The sequence below is a fragment of the Coptis chinensis genome, chromosome 8 (genome assembly GCF_015680905.1).
Source record: "Coptis chinensis isolate HL-2020 chromosome 8, ASM1568090v1, whole genome shotgun sequence".
Taxonomy (NCBI): domain Eukaryota; kingdom Viridiplantae; phylum Streptophyta; class Magnoliopsida; order Ranunculales; family Ranunculaceae; genus Coptis; species Coptis chinensis.
In genome coordinates this window covers 88,803,802-88,830,305 of record NC_141463.1, presented here as the reverse complement: position 1 = coordinate 88,830,305, position 26,504 = coordinate 88,803,802, and the positions used below count along the sequence as shown (strand labels likewise).

The following is a 26,504-nucleotide window of genomic DNA, read 5'->3' as shown; positions in this document are numbered from 1 at the left end:
GCGTTGTCACATAACAAATTGCCATTCAGATCGCAATGTTATGTGAAATAAAGTGCAATCGTTTGTCAATTTATATTCTTATATATGCTGCCTAAGAATTCACGTTGCCCTCGAACAACTATTCAGTCTCACAGAAAACCATGTGTATGTGAACACGTCTTGTACTCTTGTGTCGCATCTGGAATTGCTTTATTTATCTTCCACGATTCCAATGTCGCATGTCGGACGACAGAATACGAGCTCAATAGTAAATGTCAGCTTATTCTTAGAAGATACAATGCTCAGAGATTTGATCTTCCAAATACTTTTAAGCAATCAACAAACATAGCCCTACTTATATACAGTACCAATAGTAATATCAATTATTAGTTGTACATACAACATGTAATAGGAAAAAGACAATTTCAAGTTAGCGAGCCAACAACTGGGATAACACTGAAATGTGGAATTGACACACAGCAAAAGCTTCATTCCTTATGATTGAGGGAGTACAAGTTCAAAAGATATACACCCGAAAACAAATAAAAAACAAGAGTCCAACAACACCCTCAAACAAAAATTTTGGAATAAAAATAAATCATCTTCCTATCAGACGCTATATCACACAAGAAAGGGCGTCATGTGGAAACACCCCAGTACAAATAAAAGAATATATGAACTGCCTGCTGCCGTCCTAAAACTACAATCCTTGCTCGCTGCAATATAAATAGCATCAGCAGTAGACAAAAAACACTCACAGGTACATAAGATCAACACTAAAACTAGCAAAAGCTAGTTTCATCACCAGACAAACACCATGCACTAGTATGGCATCCGAGATACTTCACACTTCTTGATGGAAAAGAACAATATGAACAAAGAATTGGGGTAAAAACACTCCCTTGTTGATGATCCATGCTTTAAAAGAGATCAACCTTCTTCTTCTGCATGTCTTGCTTCCACCTTGGCTGCACATAAAATGCTTCTTTTGGCATCCCCATTACACTCTGGAACTCCTCATCAGACAGATAAGCCTGACGTGAAAACCAAAAAAACCAATAAATTAATAGTGAACGAGATCAAATGTGCTATTGTTATTGACCAAGTACTCTTTCCAATAATTTTCCGTGCAATCAGAATTTCTGAAGTGCGAAACAAATATGTTATCACAAACCCTTAGGAACCTAAAGCGTTCAGGTAAAGAAAGTATACAACTGTATTAATATTAACCTCTCTTCGTTTCAAGTCAATTCCACTGGCTGGGTTTGTTGATTTGGTCTTCAATTGGTCATAAGTGAAAATGCTTCCTTCACCAATTTCATTTTCTTGAGCTTCTTGACTCGCTCCTGAATCCTCCCCATTGGTCTCTGATATGGATTCAGCTTCTTCCACGCTTTCCTTCACTTCAATCTCTTGAGATTCCTCCACCTCGGAAGCATTTTCACTTTTCAGTTCATCTGCAAACAGGCATAGAATGTTCACTTTCAAATCAGAATAAGCAGTAAAGAAGCATGCCACCAGCAGGAGAACCAAGTACGACATTCTGTGGCATTTATAATGCTATTAATCTTAAAGAAGACAGAGCCAATTACATAAACGATATACTTAAAAAAATTATAACGATAAGTAATCATTTAAAGCTACAAGAGGGGGAAAATAAAGAAAAGAAAATGGGGTCAGAGAGAAATTTATTAATTAGATGACCATAAGAAAAAAATGATTTGCTTCTCCATGATTATTTTTTAAAGTTTTTAGTTTTGGCTTTTTGCTACTTTTAGGAACATCTCAATCATAATGTAATGACAATTAAACTGTCATGGTAGTTCAAACGACCATCAAAACTCTGAACCGAGACAATGGGTAAGTTCTACAGACAAGAAAGTGACAAATGGAAACATCATGCAGATAGAGAAACTTAATGCCAACTTAATCATTTAGCTAACAAACTTAATGATCAACATGAAAGTGACAAATGACAACGTCATGCAGATAAAGAAACTTAATGCCAACTTAATCTGCCTGTTAGGAGTAACAAATGGTGCAGCCGTTTCAAGGGAGGAAAAAAAGGAGAGAATCATTTTAAAACAGTTGTAGCTTCAGACTATGTTATTATAAATGAAATACTTTACACCATTTTTTCCACGTGCACAAATAACATCATCTGAAGCTGGAGAAAAAGGATTCAGGTGTTCCTCACCAGAAGTGCTCACTTCAGAAACAGAATTTCTGCTGGATTGGGGAGGAGAGGTATCAGGTGACCGCTTTTTCTTTTCAGCAGTCAGAACATTAGAGAGAGCAGCTACAGCTGCTGCTCTTTGTGATCCCTGGCCCGACAAGGATGGCTTTGCTGTTGCAGTTTTCGTGGCAGAAGATGGATTAAATGCAGAGGATAAGGCTGCCAAAGCTGAAGCCCTTTGCGTTGGTCCCCCTTGACTCGAGCCATTAGATTTAGACTTATCATGGTTCTGCACAGTAGGAAGTTAGACAATAAACCCCCTAACCATATAGCCTTACAAATGGGGTCAATGAATCTCATTCTAGTGTTCGAGTAAATGCTAACTATAATTTTTACTTGTTAAACAAGACAAAGATGTTCTGTTATGCTAAGTCTGATTAGTCTAGAGTCTGGAGATATTAAGTAGAACTTTATACAAATGGTTGCAACATTAAGTATTTGATGTACCATTACATGAATGTGATTGTAAATTTGTAATTATTGTATTTATCTTAGTAAAAGAAAGCTAAAATAGAAGCAAACATATGGGACATAATTTGTTTCCTCACTTTGAGAAAATGAAGGATCACATCCCCTTTTCTCATACCGGTGTCTACACCCTATCTTCGACTACATACAATCTAGCTCGTAAATTTCACATATAACCTTTGATTGCAAAATCTTATAGATAATTCTATGGAACACCTATGCATTGCATACAATTATTTAATAATCAAGCATATACCTCTGAAGCATGGATCCCAAAGAGCCACTGCACCTTCTTTTCAAATGAATTTCCATGAACCTGCATCCTCCCAGGAAATAAACCTTATGAGAATCATATATATCACACAACTAACAAGTAGCGGAATGCATATAAAATCAGATAAGAGAAATACTGTCACTAGGCATAAGATGGGGATCCAATTCACAATCACATACCATACCAGTTTAGGTCATCAACCTTTGTATCTCATGCACATTACCATTTTGAAAGGACTACAAGTATGAGAGTACTGTCATAAAAGTTTTATTTGAACAAGGATAGGACCTGGTGCATGTGGATAAGTTTCCATATACAGCTATGAATTTGTTGGACATCTGAGTATTTGACACTTACTACTTTATGAGCATGATGCATAATGCTATTACAGTATGAACCTGAATCATGGCCTTACATTATAATCATAATCACATAAATGTCTAAAGCAAAGTTGTCTTTCATTTTATTTTATTTTACTTTTTCTGTGTGTATGTGTGTGGGGAATGATACTTGAGTATCACAGTGTCACAGTGTCAATGGAGATTATCGTCCACTGCCAATTGCAAAATCAAGAAAGTGCAGTATTTTTTTCGTGTTTTTTATAAGTTTGATGTGACATTAGTTTACAGATTGAACCAGGTTCAAATCATGTAATAGCATCAGCTACTTTAGTGTAGCTCCTTCACTTTGGCATTAAGTAGAAGTGCTGATCAGAAGAATACTTCAGGATAAACAGAACAAGATTCTATCATCTCAGACATACAGTAGCTTTTGTAGGGTCCCATGAGAAGAATGTTGTGAAGAAGCATGGTTCGTTCCCTTCTGTGACCTTGTACAATGGTACATTTGGAGAAAGGCCTTCCAAAGCTGACGCCATTTCGATGTACTTCTGCAAACAGAAATAACGTTTGAGTACTCATTGGAAAAGCCAACAAGCTATGAAAATAGAAATAGAAAAAAGAGAAGAAAAATGAAGTCAAATTAAGCAATACTACCTGGCCAATTTCAAATGCCTTTTGCTTTTCCTTGGGGTCCACAGATTGACCAACCCAAACAAAGACCTCAGCATGTGTGTCAAGTATTAAAATGTCCTCCGTCAACAGATCATCCTGAGAAAAGTTGTAGACTTCGGACACCTGCTTGGGAAGAACTTGATATCATAAATCCAAAAGTTTTATGGGGAACAGATGAAATTTTACTTGGAGTGCTTTATGGCTGTTTGACAAACATTAGTTTGAAAACGTGTCTTTAGCATTAAGTTTTAAAAAAAACAGGGTAGCAACACCAAGAAGATTTCCCACAGGCAAAGAAACAGAAAAGTGAAAAACGTAAGTGTGAAATTTACCTCAAACTTTCCTGTGGACCAGCACGGAAACAATCATGGGAGAATAAAAACACAAAATTAGGATTATGTGTCAGTAACATTCAGGGATAAGCTTAGAGCAAACTCAATTCATAGCATATAATCTGACTAGTATTAAAAGAATATTAGAAACAAACACTAACCTTTGTTGAAAGAGAAAGTGTACAAATGAGCATCTCTAATGATCTCTTGTGCTCCTTTCTTGCTGGTGTAACTTTGTTTCCCGCCTAGAGCAAACCAAAATGATGAATTCTCAGTCCCCTCCTTTGCAAGTTTTACAGCAACCCCTGGCTGAACCATCAGAAGATTTGAAGTTTTAAGTAACCAAACAAATATGAATTGTCCATAAAATGAGTTTAAAATTTTCAAATACAATAAAATCCATGGGATTCCTCAGAAAGATGCTTATACAGCTCCTTTTTGTGGTAACTAGGTGACGTTTATGAAAAACTACTAATATGAACATTTTTTTTTCTCTCTATGACTAAATAAAACAGATGAATTATCTAATTCTCAGAATCTAGTTCTTTATAGGTGAGTAATGGAGCTGGCTAGTTTCGATTGCAGGTTCGCACTAACAACTGATAACTCCTACCAACTTTTCCAACTAAGATATCTGGGAAATTCCAGTCTATAGCCTACTAGCTCACTATCCAGATTAATTGGAGAAAGGGACAATAAAGTTATGAGCATGACTCTCTTTAAAACTGCAAATCTTATACAAGCCATTTTCTTAGGGAAGAAATAGACCAGAGAGGGCAGCAAGTCAATACTCCAATCTCCACAAAATTGTAACATTCATTTCTTTCTAGTAGAGAAGGTGAGTATGGTTCGGAGATGCTTACCCATATAACATGGTGGAAAACATAAAAACAAAAGAAATCAAGAAACAGCAAGTTATGAGGTTTGAAATGTTTCAAGAATTATAGATCTGAGTTTCCGGAAAAAGACCCAAGTGCAGCATATGATTACTTACACAGAAACAAGTGAAAAATGGAAATAGATAACTCTATATAAAAGGCTCATACTTTCAACAATTCCGCAACTTTTGCTGCTAACTGCTGCTGTTCAATCGTACTCTGATTTCCGTGCCACGTGAAAAGTGAAGATCCAGTTTGCAGAAGGAAACAATCATTAGAGCTCAAAGATGTCGCTACCTGTATAAACATAATGAAAAAATATTCATAAAAAACAGGGATTAAAATGAGAATGGATACTTAAATGAATCTAACCCAGAATCCGTTAGAAAGTACATTAAAAAAAATCCAATGTTATATCAGACAGATAAAAATCAAACTTTGAGTTGGAGCATCATTCTTCAAATAATGGAAACACAGACAACAAAATTGCAGCATGTGAGACCTGCCTAGAATCTTAGGACTCATAGAAGTTTGCCTGTCAAATAGATATATTCATCTCTTGTATAATTCAGATACACTCAGTCTGCTTGCTAACCATTTATGATAGGACTAAAACCATTTCCCTCCACGTAAAGGGAAAATACTAGTCTTACATTGAACATATGGTTCAAATCTTATTGATATAATATTTCCATTATATCGATGAATACCTTTCATCTATCTTTGTTTTACGGGAAAAAAAAAAATCAACACTGTCCACTAACAAATATTAGAAAGTCTCATAACACTTAACTGTGTATTATTTATACATCAACTCTATAAACCATGCAATTCCCAGCCAACAATTCTGTAAAGAAATGGAAAAGAACACATACTGGATCAACTTGAATCGTTTTATTATCATGCAAAGATGTTCCAGAAATCCGAATAAGCGCAACACCATCAGCAGTATAAGTGTCATCAGGTACACCTTTATCTGCTATAAACTTTTTGTAACCAGAGCTTATTCCACCCTAAATTTGTACACACAAAAGAGAAAAAATATCACTCTAGTTCTGAGAGAGTTATTTAAGAATTAAAATTTAACAAAACAACTTGGTCTGCAACTAAGTAATGCTATACCTTAAGGACAACCATTGGTTGAAATAGCGCAATAAACTGTGGTGGCTCTTTTCCTTGTATTATGCGTCCCTTCAAGATTGCCGACCAAGTTTCAGACATAAATAATCCATATACATTACATCCAGAAATCTGAAATTACATAATACCTGAACAGGTCGCCCTTTTAATGAATTTGTCATTGTATTAGTCAACCGAGTTGCCATCATTTGGTCATCCTTAAAAAGAAATGGATGTAACGCTTCATAAGTTTGTGAATCTTCCCAAAACAAACATATATTTAGCAGAAACAAAGATGTCCGAGTGACTATTAATCTACATGAGGGTCTTATAACAGACACATGGTAATGCTACAAATCCATTTCAGAACATAATACACTTTTTAATTAAAACTTATGAGTAAGTAATAGATACTGCTCCACCAATGAAATTCAGCAGTTATTCACATAAGGTTGATTGGCATTATAATATAATAAACTATAGACCTAACATGTGATGCATGCATATTCTGAACCAATGATGACGCAACAAAAAGAAAGAAAGCATATCGGGGTCAAGCTTGTAAGTGAGCTACACTAAGCCATAAAGAGTTAATGTCATAGACTCATAGGGTTTTTCAAAGTTTTAAGAAATACATTTAAAAATGGAAAAGGGGAACCAAGATAAACTAATCAGGAAGTAACAGCTAGTCACTGTTCGAAAAGTATGCCTTTCAGCTAATAATTTATGGCATTTGACTGCAAATACAGCAGTTAGCTTTTGAACAACCTCTTCCCAATGCCTAATTACCACAGGTGCCTCCACTTCCCTCTTTTTGTTACATTTAGTTTAAGCTACAAAGCAAACTGTAGTATATATTTAGACCAAGTAGTTACTCTGACACTGAAGTAAATCTGACCCCCTTCCCCAACACCAAGTTCCCTTGTTCACAAAATACAGTAACAATTAATGTGGATCTAATATTAGTTCAAAAGGTATGTGCATGTCTAGAGATAGTCCAAAGCTTCTAATTAAATACGTTATATCCAGATTAGATTTATTACAAGAGTTATTATTTTGTTCAATATTAAAAGAATATGTCCTCTATACTAAGATTAAATTCGAGAAGGCCCTGCCATAAAGAGATAGAATTGTCCTCATTATCAATAATCTCAACCATTTCACTCAAATCTTGACATACCTGGATACTATCCTTCCCTACCCAAATCGACAGGTAGTAATCTTCCTTCCTATCGCTTGAGTGGTACGTATAGAGGACAATATAACAATCCCCACTGTAAAATTTACCAGCGTCCTCTTTGGTTATTGGGGTCTTGGCACTACCATTAATGCACCACACCTGCGAAGTAATGGTATGTTGTCGTTTGTGGTCAATATGTCCAAATAAAGTTCATAAAATTCACAGGAAAAACATTCACATGAGAATGGTGCTGGCCATACCTCAACTTTTCCACCTGTTTCAAGCAAAGGTGGGATATCTTCGATTACAGGGGCACCTTTAGGTACTCCTTTGGCACCAACACCTTGTTGCTTCAGCAAAGCTAAGAGAATTGAAATCGTCTCCATAATTAAGACCATTAACGGAAAGTATCCAAAGTAGCTCATATAAGTAGAACTGGTTTATACCTGCTACTTTTCCTCGTCCATCCTCAGCGCCTGGAGTGGTTCCGCCCATTGGCCAAGAATCAAAGTTGGATTTGAATGAATGTGGCTCATACCCTTGCATAACCCGTGTTATGCGTGTCGATTTTGGTTTCTTTTGGTTAACAATGAATTCCTGGAAAAACAAAAAAAAATGAGAATCCCTCTTCTAACGATTAGATTAAGACCTGAATTAAAGACTACCTCAGCAGCTTGGCTGGCAGCTTTTCTATCCTCCACTTGAGTTACCCGACCAAACCAAACAACGACCTCAGCACCACAGTCCAGTAAATAGAATCTGTTGTTCTCCAATATGGATTTAGAAAGTGCACCTTCTACTGGTGTCACCTGACCATCAGAAATGCTGCAAAAACAAGTGTAAATTAGCATATTCTTTTAAAACAAGCGTACCTCACTTGATATATTATATTATAACAGATTTGATACAGATGGTCAGAGGAATAGCCATCGGAATTTTGGGTGAGATGATTACTCCAGGGGAACCATGCACAGTTTGTATCCTTGTTCTGTTAGATATGAAATATTATAACGGAAAAGGAAACAAATGGAACAAAGGCCTAGCTAGACCATGGGCCTAACTGATATCCACCCTAGTGTGGGGACCCAGTACCATCCATCAAGATCATTTACTAATATCTCCAAAGTCAGAATCATGAACATTATTGAAAAACTTCGAAGTAGCACAAAATGACTTATTACATGTTCTTTTAATCTTAGGTTTTTTTTAATATGTCATATCCGCACAGTTTAGAAAGACAGTAAGACCACACTACCTATAAAGTTTCCCAGGAGTGGTTTCAAGAGTAATGTCGTCTTCACTTGCAGCCTTTTTGCCAATTGGTGCATAACCACCAAAGATGACCCAAAATTCACCCGAATCAGACTCAGTCTGTAGTTTTCCGTCCTCTGGCACAATGCAAGCCCACCACAAATAAGAAAGGAATTAGTAAAATGGAGAGATATGAGGTGTAAAAAGATGTCAATAACATCGACTGCGCAGGACTAGAGGTTTTTGTGTGTGCCTTACCAACAATTGCAACTTCACTTTTCCCCTCATGGTACTGATCCTTGAGAAACTGAATCACTTCCAAAGCCTTTGCTCTTTCTTGTATGTTTGAGTTTGCACCATTAAACTGATAAATCTTATTCTCAGTGTCTAATATAAACACATCATCATGATTCAGGGACGAGCGAGCAAAAGGCACCTGCGGGACCATATATGAATTCTCTCAGAAGTCACAAAAATGAAGAGAGTTTTCATAATTAGTAGTTCAATAGTTTCAAAGTACCTGCTTCAATCTGACAACTCGTTTTCCTCGGCAAACGTAGAGCCGAATTTCAAACGCTTCTTCCTCCCATTTCTTGAATCCAGAAGCAACACCACCCTCCAAGGGAATAATGCATGGTTTAAAATATGACAAAAACTTGTCAGATTCATGCCCTTGAAGTTCCCGATGCTGCACTGCACGCCCTCCAAGGACTGCATCAAGCTCAATTGTCTTGATTGCAGCTGTTCCGGCTTCATCCTACAGGAATCATATAACTTATAATTTGCAACAAATTGGAAGCCTAGTATCAGGTTTTGTTGTAAAACGTTTCTTGAACTGCACCTGACTGGTATCTTTCCCTATCCAGAAGTGAATGTCATATAGATAAGCGCCTCCCTTGCCAGAAGTTGTCTGCAAAAGTTTGAAAAATATGAGCATAATAAACTACAAGGAGATATCTACTCCTTCCACACAAACAGGATCCCCCCCCTCTTTTTAACTTCTTTCCTTAAGCAATTGTACAGTTGCTGAACTTTCTGTTCACATGGCCAGAAAAAGCCACCATGTGTGCCAAGTTGGCATTGGTATAACAAGTCCTGATATGATTACAATTTATAAATAATGTCTATACAACGGTGTTCTTTTTATTAAAATACAGTATCACATGGTGACATGGAAAAGAATAACAAAAGAAAAGTCAGGAGGAATTCCTAGATGGTAACCCAACCCAACTATTTGGAGGTGATGAGCTTACGAGTATTTTAAAAAGTTTCTTTTTTAGAGTATAAGATCTAGGATATCTCATCACTTCTAGACTCTATGCCCTTGACGAGGTGCTCTGCTATGGTTTTGTATATTCTGCATATCTTGTCTTAGTGTATGTATGTATTTATTTATTAAATCAATTGGACTGAGAGAATGACTCTTCATCTACCTGAAGGTATAAGATATCTAGGAGATTGTTTCACCTAAGAACACCTTAAAACCCTTATAAAGAGCCATTAACCCTTCCAACCTACTTGAATGTAAAATACTGTTGTCCAAGAGTATCATCTATGTCGAACAACTATAATTGGTAAAAATGGCTGTAGTAGTATCGTCACTAATAAATTGACTATATCAATTACTGAAAAGAAAATTTAACTACCTGCAAAACAATGTAAGTGTCTCCCATGTAGAATTTTCCATGTTCAGACTTGGGCAGAGGAACCGGCTGGAAGTTCTCGATCCGCCAAATTTCAGTCCCTCTATTGGTAAATGTTAAGTACAAAACCTTATGCATTACCAATTTCTCATAGACTTGTGTACAGATCAAAATCTTGTTAACACTATTTCTAATTCACAAAAGAATGAGAAAAATATCGGTTGGTATAAATATTAAAAAAGAAAATCCTACTTTTTTTTTTTTCTCTACAATTAAGTTTTTCAAACGGTAAGCATCAAAAAACGGGGAAGGGGGAGTATCACATTCAGTTGTATAGTAAGGATACACTCTCTGACCAACTCCTTGAAATGCAGGATCCAGAATTTTCGTAGAACTAGCCATCTTTTGAGAATCTTCTCAATCAATCCCCTTCTTAAAACAAAGAATAAACAGAATGCCATTCAGATTTCTAGTAAGTAGTAACTTTTGAAATTTGACAGCCTAAATAATTACACAAATTGTAGCTAAAGAAACCAAAAGCACGAAACATATCTACATAAAAGTAATGATCATCAACGAGTGTGATTAAAATCTACACTCTTAAACTTATCCACGTTCAATTTCATATGATCTACTTGTCCACACTATACACAAACAACAATTCATAATCATTTTGAGTGATCAAATAGATCAAATCATAAAATTCAATCAGATACTAGATCAATTGAATTATGGATCAAAACAATACAAACAAATCAAGATCTACAACAACAATAACAATTAAAGTAAATAGAATTCAATATAGATACATTCAATAAAATAAAACAAACAAACAAACAAGTATCAAAGATCCAATCCGAATCGAATAACAAAAACATACCTCTTCTGATTTCTCTCTGTTTAATTTTAGGTAGAGTTTTTAGGAATGAGAAAAAAAAAAGGAAAGGGGGGACAAGGAGGAAGAGTGAAGGAGCTGGAAAAGGTTTCAAAAGTGAATAATTGCACTCACTGTCATCTCATTATCTAGGCCTCCTCACTTTTTATATATATATAAATAAATGAATAAATGACTTTTTTACTTTTTTTTTTCATTCCAAGGACAAGCCAATTTTTTTTTTTTTTTTTTTAACGGTTTTTAATTGGTCTAAAGTTAGGACATGAGGAATGGATAAAGAGAGATTATAGGAAAAGATCCGGTCAGAATGGTCACCGGCCATGCTGGACTTTTTACACATCATCTATAAAGTTACTTTATTATGTTTTTCTTTTTTCTTTTTTTGTTTTTTAAATAGAAATGGGCCTTTTTATTATAGTCATGCAACTAGCCGGCCTGGGTTTATGTGGGTCAGATCTAATTGGGCATCTATTGTCAACTTTTGCCCTTATGTCTTGGATGGACTGATTAATGATAGACTGATCTAAGAGCATCTCCAGGACTCCAGATGGTACTATAACCTGTTAAAAATTTTAAATTTGAAGAAAAATTTTGAAAATTTGAAGAATTCTATCTCTAGGTGGCCTCAAATTCGGCTGCATCACCTGCTTATTTGCAAATTTGACAATTTGGATGCGGATGCAGAGCGATTGCAAATGTCGTCCTAATTTTTTTTTTGACTTTGACTAGTGGTACTGTCGCGCACCACTACTGATGTCGTGTGGGGATTTTTTTTTTTACTTTTGGAATGGTTGCGCGCCACTCATAATGTCGCATGGGTTGTTTTGGAATTGTATATGGGACACTCCAACTATTGCGCGATAGTGATAATGTCGCGTGGGTTGTTTTTTGCTAATGGAATTTGCGACCACCTAGAGTTTGGTCGAAATTTGCGACCAGATTTTCCAAAAAATTTTTCAAATTTGAAAAATATACTACCACCACCTAGAATGCTCTGTAAGTGCATAGCTTGAAGAGCTTCTAGTGTACGAATTGTACTTGCGGAAACAGGAGCTAGAGTGGCACCATTGGTAGGAGAACTCAGTTACTAAGGTTAGATATTTTGATACGATTGTTATTTTGCAAAAAAAATATTAATGTATATTGATTCAACAGTTTGATTTTTTTTTTATTTATTTTTTTTTAATCCAGAGTTGCATAGACTGATAGACACAAAACATTTAGTCAGGAATTAAAATTTCTGCGTAAAATAGACAAGAAAAAAACATGTCTCTACTCTTTACGGCAACCAAGAAAATTAAGAATGAAAACCTACTAATTATGGGTTCATTTGTTTTGGGCAGTTTCTGAGTCTACCAATGTTTTGGGCTTTTGGTCGAGTTTTGAACGTTACAAATTTACAACCCCAAGGCCCAGGGCCTTGGGCCTTGGCAAAGTGTGAAACCTGACGTTTTGGCGCTAGAGGAACTCCCTAGTGTATTTTTATCTGTTGGACCTTACACAAACACATGAAAATGGTTGCTCATTTAGCGGCTGCATTGTATTTGTTCTTCAACTGCATTTTTATAGGCTCCAATGTTACTTCTACAGTTTTGTTTTGGCTCTTCGCTTGTATAATGAATGCTCCAAATTGTTTGATTTTAAATATTTTTCTTAAAAAGAAAGAAGACTAGAAGTAGAAAAATTAACTGAATTTCCATTTCATTCAAATAATTTTTTGGCCAGACATGCACGCACAGGCTAAACAATTCATAGTCAACCTCACCATTACAAATATGAAATCGTGCACTACAGTTAGCTCAATCATTTTCTTATTAAGAAGAAGAAAGAGGATTCTCATTGCGAATGCTTGGATTCCTTGGGGACATCACCAGTGGGAAATTTTGGGCCATGAAACTACATTTGTGTGAAATATAGGGACATATAGGGTTTGTGCTTTCATCATCGATATTTACTGCAAAGGCCAATGATCCTCTTACGCTTTCAGCAAGTGGTTGGTTGTTAAACTTGTTTAAGTAGTTACTGTGCAATTTATTAGTGTAATTACCATTGCTTTAGGAAATCAGATGGTAAAATGCAGCCTAGAGAACAGTTGGAACAGGTTGTGTTGGCTTGCTGCTAAGTGCTGACCATAATATTTGGGTAAGAATTAACGAACAGCCGATACCCCAAACAATGTGAATACTTAAGTTTGGTTAATAATTATTAGGGTGGATCAGCCGTTGTCTAAAAAGAAAAAGAAAAGGTATAAATATATTCCCCACATGATCATCAATTGACTAGCTAGTGACTGGTTAACGAATAACGAATGGCTGTCATCTATACTCACCAGTTACCATCATTCCTAACTCTTGATTAAAAATACCACAAATCATAATTATCTTTGTTTGATTTTCTCGTTACAATACAAATTAGACAGATTTGCACTTTAGATCGACTTCCTCATTTAAGGAACGATGGATGCCAAATCAAATTATGTCTTGGCGTTTTGATTTTAATCTTCTTAAACGAATAAGCACATTATGGTACTACAAAACGCCAACACATATACATATGGTACTACAAAAATGATTGGACCTAAAATGCAGCTCTTTCCTCCACCGGTGAATAAGCAAAAGTTCGCGCATAAGCACATCTCCCCAGTCCCCAACATACACGACGGCTAACTAATATAAACCTCGCGCATGTATGTATGCGTTTCTGTGCGTATGCTTGGTGCACCCGTACAAAGTGGTTGCAATGGTATATACTTTTGTATGTTGGATGATGATACTTGGTAGTTGGTAGTAGTGTAATACCCTATTACCCTATACCATTTGAGTTTTTGACTTTTTGCCAATCTATCACGACTAAATCTCTGTCTATAATTCCTGTCCAAATCGTATTAGCCTACTATAGCTAACTGTTACTCGCATATATGATCCTAAGTTCCTTAGTTACCGGATGTATCACCATTTACTAGTGCTACATTGCTACATACTGTTTGCAGTTTAGACAAACAGTATTACTTCTCTAAATTATGCCTTTTGCAGACTGCCATACTAACCTTGTCCACATGTGAAAATCCAAGATTACAGAGAGAGAAAGAGGTCAACAAAGGGTGAGGCCGTGAGGGAGAGAGTGGAGCCCAAGCTCTACTGGTAGGGTTTACTGGTCGCATATATAATGATTCCCACAACAGTACATACTCCATCCCCAATCGCCATCCTTGATGGATGGATTGTAGTTTGAAATGACATTTCACAATCTGTGTTTTGACTGATCCTCTCTCTCCCTTCCTTGCTGCAAGCCTGCAACACAGCTGCCACGGTTCTTTTCCATCTCTCCAACTTCATATACAAACTGTTATGATTATAACAATTCAAGCTATATGTTGTTAAGGAAGCAATTGATGGCTACTAGTGTGTTGTTCAATTGCTGCAGTTTTCTCGTTGTAATAGACGACTAATCATTTGATTTCGAACACATATCTAAGTCACAGCGACTGAATCTCAACCTGGGTATATGTTCCATCCATCAACAAACACAACTTTTCAACGCTAACAGCTAAGGGCATCATATGCACTCAAAAAAGCTGATGCATATATTTGTTGCAGGTGCATAAAAAGCCTTATCCAACTTCATCTGGAACCTATACTACTACTGCCCTTGTTATCAAGGCTGCAATTAAAAGAACCAAAAAGGAGGGATTGTTGAGAACAAAGGTTTGACACTTGTTAATAATACCCACATGACAGATGATCCACTACAACAGTTTGAAAAGTAAAAGGTATGCATATATATCTCCTGCAACTTTTTGAATCCATACCTCCTCCACTACACTAATGAATTATGGCATTGGGAATTGATGATTATATATATATATATATACGTAATGAGAATTTACATTCTTTTCTAGCAAATATACATTATATATGTATGTACATCAGAAAGGCTATAGGCTATAGCTACACTGACATATCTATATACAGAGTGCATGTCATCTTCAGTTCTTCTTGTGGAAATTCTACTGTTCTACACTTATACTAGGCTAGCTTCAAGTATGAGGAAATTTAGGATTATGAGTCATGATATCAGAAACTACATACAGAATATCATCATATATACTAGCAAAAAAAATGTTGAGAAAAAGTAATGCATTCATAGCAACATGGCCTAAAATACTGATTAATTAGTCATCTGTTTAGGACTCTGGCGTAAAAAAGAACAACGGGATACCCATAGAAAATACATGGTTTATCATGTAAAGCAGATGCGTCGTGATCTTACTCAGTAGCCACAGCTGTGTCAAGGTGAATATTAGCTTAGTAGAGTATACTTCATTCACCAAAGCTTGACCACTTTGTCTATGTGTACTAGTGTGAGGATTCGTTGTCTTGTTCGACTTCAGAGGCGATTTCATCGTCTTCTTCCATGTAATCTGCATTATAAGCTGAGTGTCCATCTCCGAAGGCCTTGATATGGTCTTTTAGAGACCTCTTGTGCTTAAAATCTGATCCACATGTGCAATACCACAATTTCCCACAATTCTTCTCATGTGTTCTCCAATCACCTCTCACTGCAAAGGCCTTACTGCATTTCCTACACATGAAAGGTTTAATTCCATGCTTTCTCTTGTAATGAGTTTGAAGTGTTCTAAAGTCCTTGAGTGGCTTCGCCCGTGGGTGGTCGATGTTGTTGCGGCATCCTGGTGCACAACAATAGCAAGGAAGTCTCAGCATTGCAGTTGGTTGAGTTCCCCTTAGAGACTCAGGCCCCTTCCTATACTGAGATCCATGGCCCCACATATGCATCTGTGAGATAACAAAATAGAAAGATGATTAAAAGAAGGAAGAATGTAAGACCAACATGGCTACATTAAATCTGCATAAAGTCTCAAAAAAGCAAATTTAAAAGTACTTCAGTGTATACTTGAAAATTGTCTTTAATCTTTAACAACCTACAGCTAGCATAGTTTGTTTCAACTTTCAAGCAATAATACTTTATCTTAAAATGGTTCGGTGCCTAATAAATGAATCACTCTCTTTGGTGTTACAATTCAAAATTTTATGAAGTTTTTTTAATTTTTTGCATAGTTACAACATTTCCAAATCCCCTTTCCATAATCAACTTTATGGAGTTTGTTTGTGAATGTTACAAGCTAAGGCTAAATGATGAAATTAAAATTTTCCCCAAAAGAATGATATGTAAAGGACACCTTTTTTTCTCCTTTCATTCAAATGGTGTATAAATATAATGTATAATGGTGTTCTTTCTTTTATCAAGCTACAAGGAAAAAAAAAGGAAGACAAGCATACGCTTAAAGAAGAAAAAATGCAGTGTACTGAGGGATTAGGTTAAATTGGAAAAGTATAATGACACATGATACAATTAGTATAAGCTTATGAGAGATGATATATATTTTATTGATTGGAAGCTACTCCAATTTAAAGTTATGGTCGCTGATGAAAATCATCTGAATTCAACTGACCAAATTTCAGTATAACACGCTTTCATGTGTAGAACACAAACTTCAAAGTATACTAAAAGCATAAGGAACATTGGCTGTGTTGTTCAATCACATAAAGAAAAGTAGTACTGATCAAATTTTCAGTTGGACCAGATACAAAGATATATATATATATATAGTATTCAAATCCCCAAAACTCACGCACATACCATGCAAATTAAATATACAAGATACATAGTTACATACAACATAATAAACAAACAAACAAACCAAAAAAAAAAATCAAAAAAAGGAAAAAGAGGAGAGAGAGAGATTGCATGACAATCCCTTCTTTTTATCCAATTAAGCAAAAAAAAAGTACAAAATGAACACACTGGTCGAGTTGGAATAAAATGGCTTTTTTTATTTAAAAAAAAAAAAGGAGATGTCCGATGAAGGATCGTGTCAATGAACAAACCTGCATGTTGTTGTATCTGTTGAAGGTTTTACAGCAAACAGGACATGAAAACTGTGTAGGACCAATAAGAATCTGAGAAGGGGTAGGGATCCAATATTGACCCTTGTTGAGTCTAGTTGTAGAATACCCAACAGATGAATCAACACTAACACCTTCTTTATCAATTATCTCTGTTGATGGACAAATCATAGATACTAAATCTTCAGAACTTGGACTTGGAAGTCCTATGTTTAGGGCAACAGTGACACTATCAACATCAGAAGTAGTGGTAATAGGAAAGAAGTTTCTTTCTTCTTTGTTTTTCTTTTGGTCTTCTTCTTCTTCTATTGCACTACAAGAGTGATCTTCTTGTTCTTCATGATGTCTTGTTGGACTTAAACTTAGTAAGGGAAGAGCTTCTCTTAAAGGAGGAGAAGGGGGTGGGGTTTGATAGTGATTACATGAGTGAAAACTGTTGTTGCTATTGTTCTTGTTGTAATTGGAGTAGAAGTTGTAGGAATAAGGAAGAGAAGATGGGTTGGTGGTGGTGGTGGTTGAAAATGAATTGTTGTGAAAGAGCGGGTGGGGGTTGTTGTTGTACCACCCAGTGAAGAAATTAGGATGGGGATCTGTCATGGTGATCAGTGAGAGAGGTGTGGGCTTTGAGTGCACAAAGCTAGTAGGTTATTATAGAGAGTATGGATGGAGTGAGAGTGAGTGAGTGAGTGTGAGAGATGTATAGAAAAATGACCACAACTCAAAACCCAAACTCCAAAAACATTTCTATGAAGGAGTGAAGAGGGAGGTGGGAGAAAAGAGTAGCATACATGTAAACCTCCATTTAAGAAGAAAGGAGAAAGAGAGAGAGAGAGAGAAGGTAGACCCAAAAGGAAAACAAAGATCACTCAAAAAGCAGCAAAGGGTGGAGAGAGTAAATAAGTCACCAAATTAAAAGCAAGGTACGAAGTAAAAAATCACCAAATCAGGTAGAATGATAATAGCTGACCCCATTCAAGAAAAGAAAGAGAGAGAGAGCCAGGGTCAGGGGAAGCTGGTATGTTAACTGTGTGTACACCTTTTAAGTCTTTAATACAAAACAGAGTAATTAAGTCTTTAATACAAAACACATAATAATTAAATTCAATCTTAGAATTGGGACTAGCCAACTTTAAAGGTAATAAATTGGGAAAGAAAAAACAAATGGGGGTTGGGATTCCATGGGTATCCTCCCTGAATCGTGTCTACTCTCTTAATCCATTTTTTTTAAGTTGGTTTGTACCCAAGAGCAAGTCTAATTGGAGGCTATATGGATCGCTAAAGGCAAATATAGTACTCCAACCACAAAAAATGTCGTTTCAATAGGACTGCTAAAAGGATCTTAAATTTGGAAGGAGTCAAAAACCCTGCCAAAATTAAGACCTTCGCTAGCAACTGCTATCATAAATTTGGAAGACGGACGACATAGTTTCTGTCTTCGTATGTTAAATTTCAATGGGCGGCAAAAACTGTGTCGTTCGTCCAAAAATAATTTCAAAAAAATAATAGACGGACGGCATAGTTGTTTTTTAGCACTTTAAAACATAAAACGCGATTAGATTAGTTTTTTTATTTTAGGAAGCTAAATTTGATTGGGCAAGCTAAAAAGCCTATGTGACACTTTTAGCAGCCCAATTTAACATTTCCATTGAACTTGCTCTAACTAATTGCATTAAAAACTTGAAATACATATAATAATTTTTGCACATCCTAAACGCAAAAGTTTCATAATTTGGACTTGTTGGAATCTTTAAAGTTTAAATATTCTTGACTTTGAAATCAAATAACACATTAAGTTAGATAATCTTTGAAAATACCATTAGATAATAAACAAATAAAAACTAAAGAAAGAAAGCAAAGAAAAAACAAAAAACAAGGAGTAAATAGTAAATACAAAGACGAAGCAAAGGGGGATGGGGGGAGAGTGGAAGAATGAGATAATCTTGGGACTTGAAAGAACAGACTTCTTGTTGGAGAATGTGTTCAAAACAAATAGCATTGCCCACTCCAAAAAAATCCCAAATACAGAAATAATCCGAAAATTTGAGGAAAAAAAGTAAAAAACTTAAGGGAGCTAGAAGAGAGTGAGGGGACAAGATAAGAGCGGGTGGGGTTTCTAAAAATCCAGTGTGTGTTGAAAAGCTCGAATATGTCTTAGAGAGAGAGAAAGGTGAGTTTGTACATGATCGAACCATACATACACATGTAATTTCATGTTTTACATTTTTTTTTTTTTTTTTTGAGGAGCATGTGCTTTCACTACAACCCAGCATTTGCTTTGGTGTAAGAGCTTTGGTCGGCTTGGCTCGATACGAGTTGAGAGACTGTCCTAAACACAGTAACACCATTTCATCATTGTCTTATACTCTTATCCACTTACTACATGTGTCTACGTCTGTAGTTCTGCTGTACAATCTTTACATCCAGTTTACTGTTCCTTATGTCACTCTCTCTTTCGTCTTCATCAGCCCCACTGAACATGACCATCTGCTTGGCTTTAAATTGCAATTCCATGCAAGTGTTTTAACATATATAAGTTATAACCTGTGTGTATTATGAACTTTTAGAAGTCATTTCATAGTTCTCAGATGACAAAAGTGCTATGGTTATCGAAAAAAAAAAGTGACAAAAGTGCTGGATCATACTTACACTGGAATATAATTACAGATTGAGGCCGTAAGGTTTAGCCAATTTCCTAGCATGCGTACAACGTACGAAAAGAAAATTAATACTGGGAAATTAAACCACTTTATGCAAACTCACTGGAAGGTTTAACCAATATATAATTTCCTAACACACCAGTCATTACCTAAAGGTGTGTGTAATTGTGTATAGCTGGTTGGTTCTTTGGGTATTTCGAGGGGTTGAGAAGGAATACATACAGATAATACATGAGCAGGCTTCATAGAAGAAAAGTACGTATAAAAGAAAATTAATACTGGGAAACCACTTTATTCAAACTCTGCCACTCGTACAGCAAATCATTGTACAAACTACAAAGTTTCACAATCAAAAGTCCCCTAGATCCTTAATTCCCTCTAGCCACAAAGAGGGGTGTGTGAGAGAGAGAGAGTTACATATTGATGTAATGGGACCTCCACTATGTGCTAGACTGCTAGTATCCTACTGATATGTTTGTAAATGGAATGGAATTAAGGGCCTTAACTCCTCAAGTATAGGGAACATTTTGGATGATTGGTAATTTCTGTGAAATGGATCAATAAGAATAATTGCATTGTCAACGTAGGCTCTACCGAAAATCAGTAACAAAAGTGCAGAGAGATATTGAATGCTCTTCCGATCCCTAGCTTATTTAGCTTATTTCTAAATCAATGAACACAAAGACAATAGTACGAGTAACACTATTCAAACTGTTGTAGGACATTTTGCTCATCTCACTCCTGCTGTACAGGAAGTCCTAGGCCCGACGGAACTGTTTCCCTTGTCAAATTATTGTCATATAGTACAATTACTCCGACGAATATTAAACGTATACAAGTTAATGCTCATGCCCGTCGGCACTCTAGACACAATGTTTATGTTTGTATCTTTGTCCGTGAAATAACTCCTAAAAGACCATCTCTATTGGTAGCATCTATTGGTAGCAGGGATAGATGCTATTACCCGTGTTCACGATTCCGGTCAGAATTTTATCGGATATTTCGATTTAAAAAAAATGGATAAAAACAATATAAAGCTGAAATATTGATGATTCCAAAATTAATGGAAGGGTTAATGAGTATTACCCCACTAGATAAGCCAATTAGATCCCTCCACTAGATGGAAAATTAGGGTCTCTTCCCCAAATACACAAAAAAAAAACTAGGGGGAAATTAGAATCTCCCCCCCCCTACACACAAAAAAGAAATCCTAATTTCCCATCTAGTGGGGGATGAGGAAATCCTAATTGGCTCATCTAGTGGGGGTAATACTCATTAACCCTTAATCGAAATCGAAATGACATGAGTTGAAATATTGTGAATTTCAATTTTCTAGATTTTTAGATTTTCAAAATCCCAAACTATGGTTATTACTTATTCCATGCATACTCAAGTGTGCTGGTGTTATCTCTCACGTAAGGAAGATTGGCAAAACAAGTATTGTTCATGTCAAGAGAAGAGGCCAGGTGCATGCATATATGGCAGGGAATGGGTTGGGTTCGAGTTGGATAAATCCAATCGTATTTGAATTCAATCCGAATCAAACCGAAATCAAACCGAAATATTCGAATCCACCAAACCCGACCGACCCGATAGGATAACACTAAAAAAAAAAAAAAAAACCCAAAAAATATATCCGAACCCGACCTGAATAAATAAACGGATATGAAAATCAACCCAAACCCGAACTATTTGGATTTGGGTTGGGTCGGATTCAAGTCAAACCCGACCTGATTCCCTGTCCCACATGTGTATGTCTTGCCCAAAAGGCGCAGCGCCCTTACCTAAAAAAAGAAGATAGTTTTTTTTTCTCCTCTTTGCGAAACAATGTTATTGGAATGTGATCAAGAAGGGCGCGCGTGCACTTTTCTATGCCTATTCCAAAGCGCCCACGCTCTTGCCTCTACATACCGAGTTTCAATATTTCACCATAAAATCGAGATCGTGTTTTTACACTAAAATTTTAGATTACTATTAAAACCAAAGTTAGGTTTTTAGTAATTAAGTCTTAGAATAGAAACCCAATTTTGTGAACAACCAAAATTGAGTGGAAACTCTTGCAAAGAGAAAATGCTTGTAAGGAGATAAGAGAAATCTAGTAAGTTGAAGAGACTTAAGAAAAATGATTGTAATCTTCCTTCCCATTTATAAAATTATTTGCTCTTGTGGAAGTAGACATCATTAGCCAAACCACGTTACATCTTTGTGTCTTATTGTGGTAAGTTACTTTACATTGTTATTATTTGTTTGTGATAGTTAATTACATAGCTTAGGTTATGGTTGTTGGTTGTAGTAAAATTTAGATTTTTTATTAAAGTAGTAGATTGTCTAAATACAAGTTATCTTAGTGGGGATCGATTGATATTGTTTTCCCTATATATCAAAGTAGGCTCTTATGGAAATCTTATATGTAAGCTTACAACGCTTATGAACAATGTACCAGATGACATAAATCACCCTCCCCCTTCTTCTCTCTCACTCACTCCCCATATAGCTATGATTTAATTTGTAGACCGATTTTAGAGAAAAAGTATATGGAAAGAATTGGGAAATAATAGGCCAACTCGTTCATACTTATCGGTAAGTAGATATGAACAGAGGTGGATATAGGGTTGTCACTCGAGGGGGGCTGCTCAAATAATAGAGCCACTCCCAAAATGTACAAAGCTATATCTAAAGTTGTCAATGGATCGGTTTGGGTCAAGTTCTGAAAAATCCAAACCTGAACCGATAAAAAAATTGGGAACCCGAAACCGACTCGAACCGATAATATTACATTTCATTCGAAACCGAACCGAATTGAAAAAATATATTGCAAACCAAAACCGAACCGACCTGAACCAAAAACTATAAAATCAATTAAATCCTAAATTAAATCAATTAATTCCACCACACAATTGACAAACATACACAAAATTAATCATAAATATTACTAAAATGTCATTTTATCTTTGGATTCATATCGGTTCGGTGTGGAGAGCAAACCCGAAACCAAACCAATATATTATCAGTTTAATTTTGGGTCGGTAGAGGGCAAGCCAAATTACCAAAACCCAAACCGTTTTTTATTAGTTTGGTTCGGGTCGGTTATCGAGTTATCGAAACTCATTGACAACCCCCTAACCATATCTCATCCTACCAGTTGAATTAAGGGTTGATATTTTGTAGATATGATATCCCCGCCATGCATAAATAACATACCTACTAAATTTTGGTTTATTCAAATATGTCTAACCTAATCAAATATTATTATGAAATCGGAAAATTTTTATCATTAGTTAAACGTTTAAAATTGAAAACTAGTTTTGCAACATTCAATATATCCAAATATGATTAAATTTTGTGAACATAGTATCTATTGTGAGAAGATCATATCTACAAAATGAAATCTTAATTCAATTTGTAACTCATGGAATAGCTCTATCCCTCCCATATGGTAAATTCTATACTATTAACACTATTTTTTTTTGTTTTGGCAAAGTTGGGGTGGGCTACAACCCCGGCTCCCTGGATCCGCCTCTGGATATGAAGAGAAATGATGCTCAGTTACCATCAAGAAATAGATCGATCATTAACACTTTTCCACTTGTCAAATTATTGTCATATAGTACAATTACTCCGACGAATACTAAACATATATATACAATACGTACATCAGTATAGTATCTCACTTGAATTCCAAACGGTCCTCTATAAACAGAAAAACTGCATCAAACGAAAATAAGCTGATCGACACATATCTCCGTGTGAACTTTCTAAACTGATGTGGTGTGTATTTTACCAAATCATGTAAAATTATAACCATGATCAATTGATCCACACATACTTGTAGGCATCAATCTTGCCATGCTGTACGTACATGATAACTAAAGGATTATGCCAAGAAAGAGTCATGCTCCCGCAAGTGTCAGACACTATATATCGATCTGTTTGCCATGTGTTGGGACTTCAAAGAAAATTTGTTGGCTTAGATTTGAAATAGATGGTTTTAAAAGTTTAAAATCTTTAAAATATATATACTCCCAAGAACCTGACCGAATTTAAATAGTTGCCTAAACTGCTGGATTTATCATGACTGTATCATAACTATTCATAAGAACCATCACAGCCTGAACAGTTTATGCTTCAAAGTTCAAACATACCAAATCCTCACTGGCACAATTGTAAATTATGTTCCGAAAAAATTTAGACTCCGGATCAGATGTTCCATCTCCATTACTTAGTAAATTGAACACGAGATGAAAAGATTGATGATTCCAGGCAAGGGGGGAGACAGAGCTGTCTCCCTTATGTTGGTATGTGACAAGAATGTATTTTGGGGATAAAAAATATTTCCTTTGAAAAGAGTGAAGGTTTCTTGGTCTCCTTGGGATTGACTTAGCTGCATGGAAAGGGAGCATGCCTAATTCTAATGTTCTGTATGCACGCACGTATGCACATATTAAATCAAAGTAATCAACCCAAGATTCAAGATCTGTTGACAGTTGTTTACAAAGTTGGAATGGGCTGTTGTGTTAGAAAAACACCCTATTTGGGTCTCATATTATGATATTTATTTATAGTTTCGTACGCTTATATCCTTTATCCTTGGAACATAGGCATTTTACTTACTTATTGTATTCGTACACCAATTATGATCATAATTGTGAAAAGTTTTGATAAGATGTTTGAAATTATATTATGTGCGATGGAAAAAAAATAGACCAAGAAATTAACAAAAGGATGCCACATTCTAGCATGATCGACCACAAGGAACACTCAAACACATTGTGTTGCTTACTGCTGAGTGCAAATGCAGCAATGGAAGTCGGACTCAAATTTAAGAACGCAAACTGAATTTGAACGTTTGTTTGTGTTGATAATAAGCAGAGAGATTTAGTGGAGCGGAATGGTCGGACGCACATGTGATCTATTAAAACAAAATTAGAAAAAGTTATGTTGCCGTGGATGGAAAGGTCTGTTGGCAGTGAATTGAAGCAGTTATTTTACTGTGAATCGAAGGAGTTATATATATGTTGCCATCAATGACAAAATTATGTACTGAAATCAGATTTTGGGATCAAATGATTGAATAGCATTCAAAACGGGCCCGCTGCTTTAAGTTTTCATTTCTAGTCTTATTTTGTATTTCCAACGTTGGGTGAGTTGGTAAATACAAGAACATGTTTTTATTTTTATTTTTTTTGTTCTTGTATTTACCATTTTTTTTTTCTAAACACTACTTAATAAGGTTAATGAGTAAGGTTAAATTGCATTTTACCTATATTGTGTAAACTGTTTTTGCTCAATACAATTTCCCCATAGCAAAAAAAAAAAGTTAATTAGGAAGAAAGGTTTCTGATATGATTGCTATATGCTGCAACTCTTGGTATTTAACTATTTACCAGGGATAGTAAATGAAGAGTGTAGAACCAGAGAATGAATCCAATTTTTCTGTCTCTGGATAGAGCCCATAATATCCCATCGTCAACAAGTACACAACTGACGTCGAACAACAAAACATTGAAAGGTAGGTAAGACTCAGACCTCTCCTAAATGCCGGCATTTAATAAACTGGCCCCCTAATGTAGTAATCTTCTAACACATTTCGCAATCAAAATTAGACAATATTTGCTTTAATGTAATCGGTGGTAAAATGCCGCTTTAGACGTTACACCCCTGGCGAATGCTTTCACAGTTTCACACTAAATACTACCGATCAGTTTAATGTTTCTCAAATATCTGACATAACGTTCACCTTGTGTACAAAAACTTATATTTGATAAATACGATTATGGGCGGCATCTAAATGTTTGGAAAATGCCAATTCATTTATGTCCAACAGTGTCCATATTATTCTCATTTCCCACAAAGATTGCTTTATTTATGAAGGGGGAGGATTCACTTTTGGTTTTTTTTTTCTTCTCCTCAATAATACAAGTAAACTTATTTGTCAAAATGAGAAGAGCACAGAACATGCATGATTTGGATTGAGTTACAAATCAATCCAAAAAAGTTCGAAAAAGATTTGGATTCATAGTTCCACCTTTAAAGTTTATAACAAAGTTTGAAAAAGATTTGGATTCATACTTCCTCTTTATTTGCGACATATTTTTTCTTCTCTTTTGCTTTTAGTGCATAAAGCTCCCCTCTTTGTTTTTTTTCTCCTCTTTTGAAGGAAAGGAAGGACTAGAAAGCATATAGCCCATTGATCTATTCATGAGATGTATATATTTCCTATATGACATGTTTGGAATTTGCATCACAAATCAGTATATCATTTTAATTTTTTGGTTTTTCTTTTGCTCTTGCACTCTGAAAAATATTGGGTTTATTTGATTTTGGCCCCATTTTTATGAGGGTATTTAGCATTTGGCTCCTATATGTAAGTCGTTTAATTTATTTTTGGCCTCAATTTTGTCAGTTGGATGGGTCAACTTTAACTGCACCGTATCATATTTTTAAAATGACAATTTTACCCTTCATGTGACTTGCGCGTGAATCTCGTAAATGCTAGTTTCGTAAAATTTTGATTTTGAAATCCAATACAAATTTTGTTTCGATGATATCGATTTAAAAGTCCAAGTGGCAAGTATCTATTTATCGTACAAACATCGACGCCTTGGATTAAAATGTTTAGGATTTCTACATATCAGGAGAATGTGGTGGGGAGAAC

The 26,504-nt window shown here is 35.7% G+C and overlaps 2 protein-coding genes across 3 annotated transcripts; both read right to left on the bottom strand.

The window, feature by feature from the left end:
* Positions 1-432: 432 nt before the first annotated feature.
* Positions 433-11,394, bottom strand: LOC147484039 (villin-2-like). Of its 2 annotated transcripts, none has more exons than XM_086580588.1 (23): positions 11,254-11,394; positions 10,720-10,805; positions 10,377-10,476; positions 9,572-9,640; positions 9,251-9,487; positions 8,989-9,166; positions 8,735-8,867; positions 8,145-8,304; positions 7,926-8,076; positions 7,740-7,840; positions 7,480-7,638; positions 6,449-6,517; positions 6,303-6,371; positions 6,056-6,193; positions 5,349-5,477; positions 4,464-4,611; positions 4,303-4,313; positions 3,953-4,093; positions 3,721-3,846; positions 2,940-2,999; positions 2,177-2,444; positions 1,210-1,436; positions 433-1,013 (listed from the first exon to the last, which is right to left on the bottom strand). In XM_086580588.1, the coding sequence occupies exons 2-23, from the start codon at positions 10,773-10,775 to the stop codon at positions 900-902; spliced, it is 2,844 nt and encodes a 947-aa protein (XP_086436714.1). In that variant the 5' UTR covers positions 10,776-10,805; positions 11,254-11,394; the 3' UTR covers positions 433-899. The 2 variants fall into 2 exon arrangements, with proteins under 2 accessions (XP_086436714.1, XP_086436713.1); XM_086580587.1 differs by having other exon boundaries at positions 10,720-10,802; positions 11,254-11,391.
* Positions 11,395-15,389: 3,995 nt separating this feature from the next.
* On the bottom strand, positions 15,390-18,137 carry LOC147484038 (zinc finger protein WIP2-like). Its single transcript, XM_086580725.1, has 2 exons — positions 17,175-18,137; positions 15,390-16,061 (listed from the first exon to the last, which is right to left on the bottom strand). The coding sequence occupies exons 1-2, from the start codon at positions 17,787-17,789 to the stop codon at positions 15,624-15,626; spliced, it is 1,053 nt and encodes a 350-aa protein (XP_086436851.1). The 5' UTR covers positions 17,790-18,137; the 3' UTR covers positions 15,390-15,623.
* Between the last annotated feature and the right edge of the window lie 8,367 nt (positions 18,138-26,504).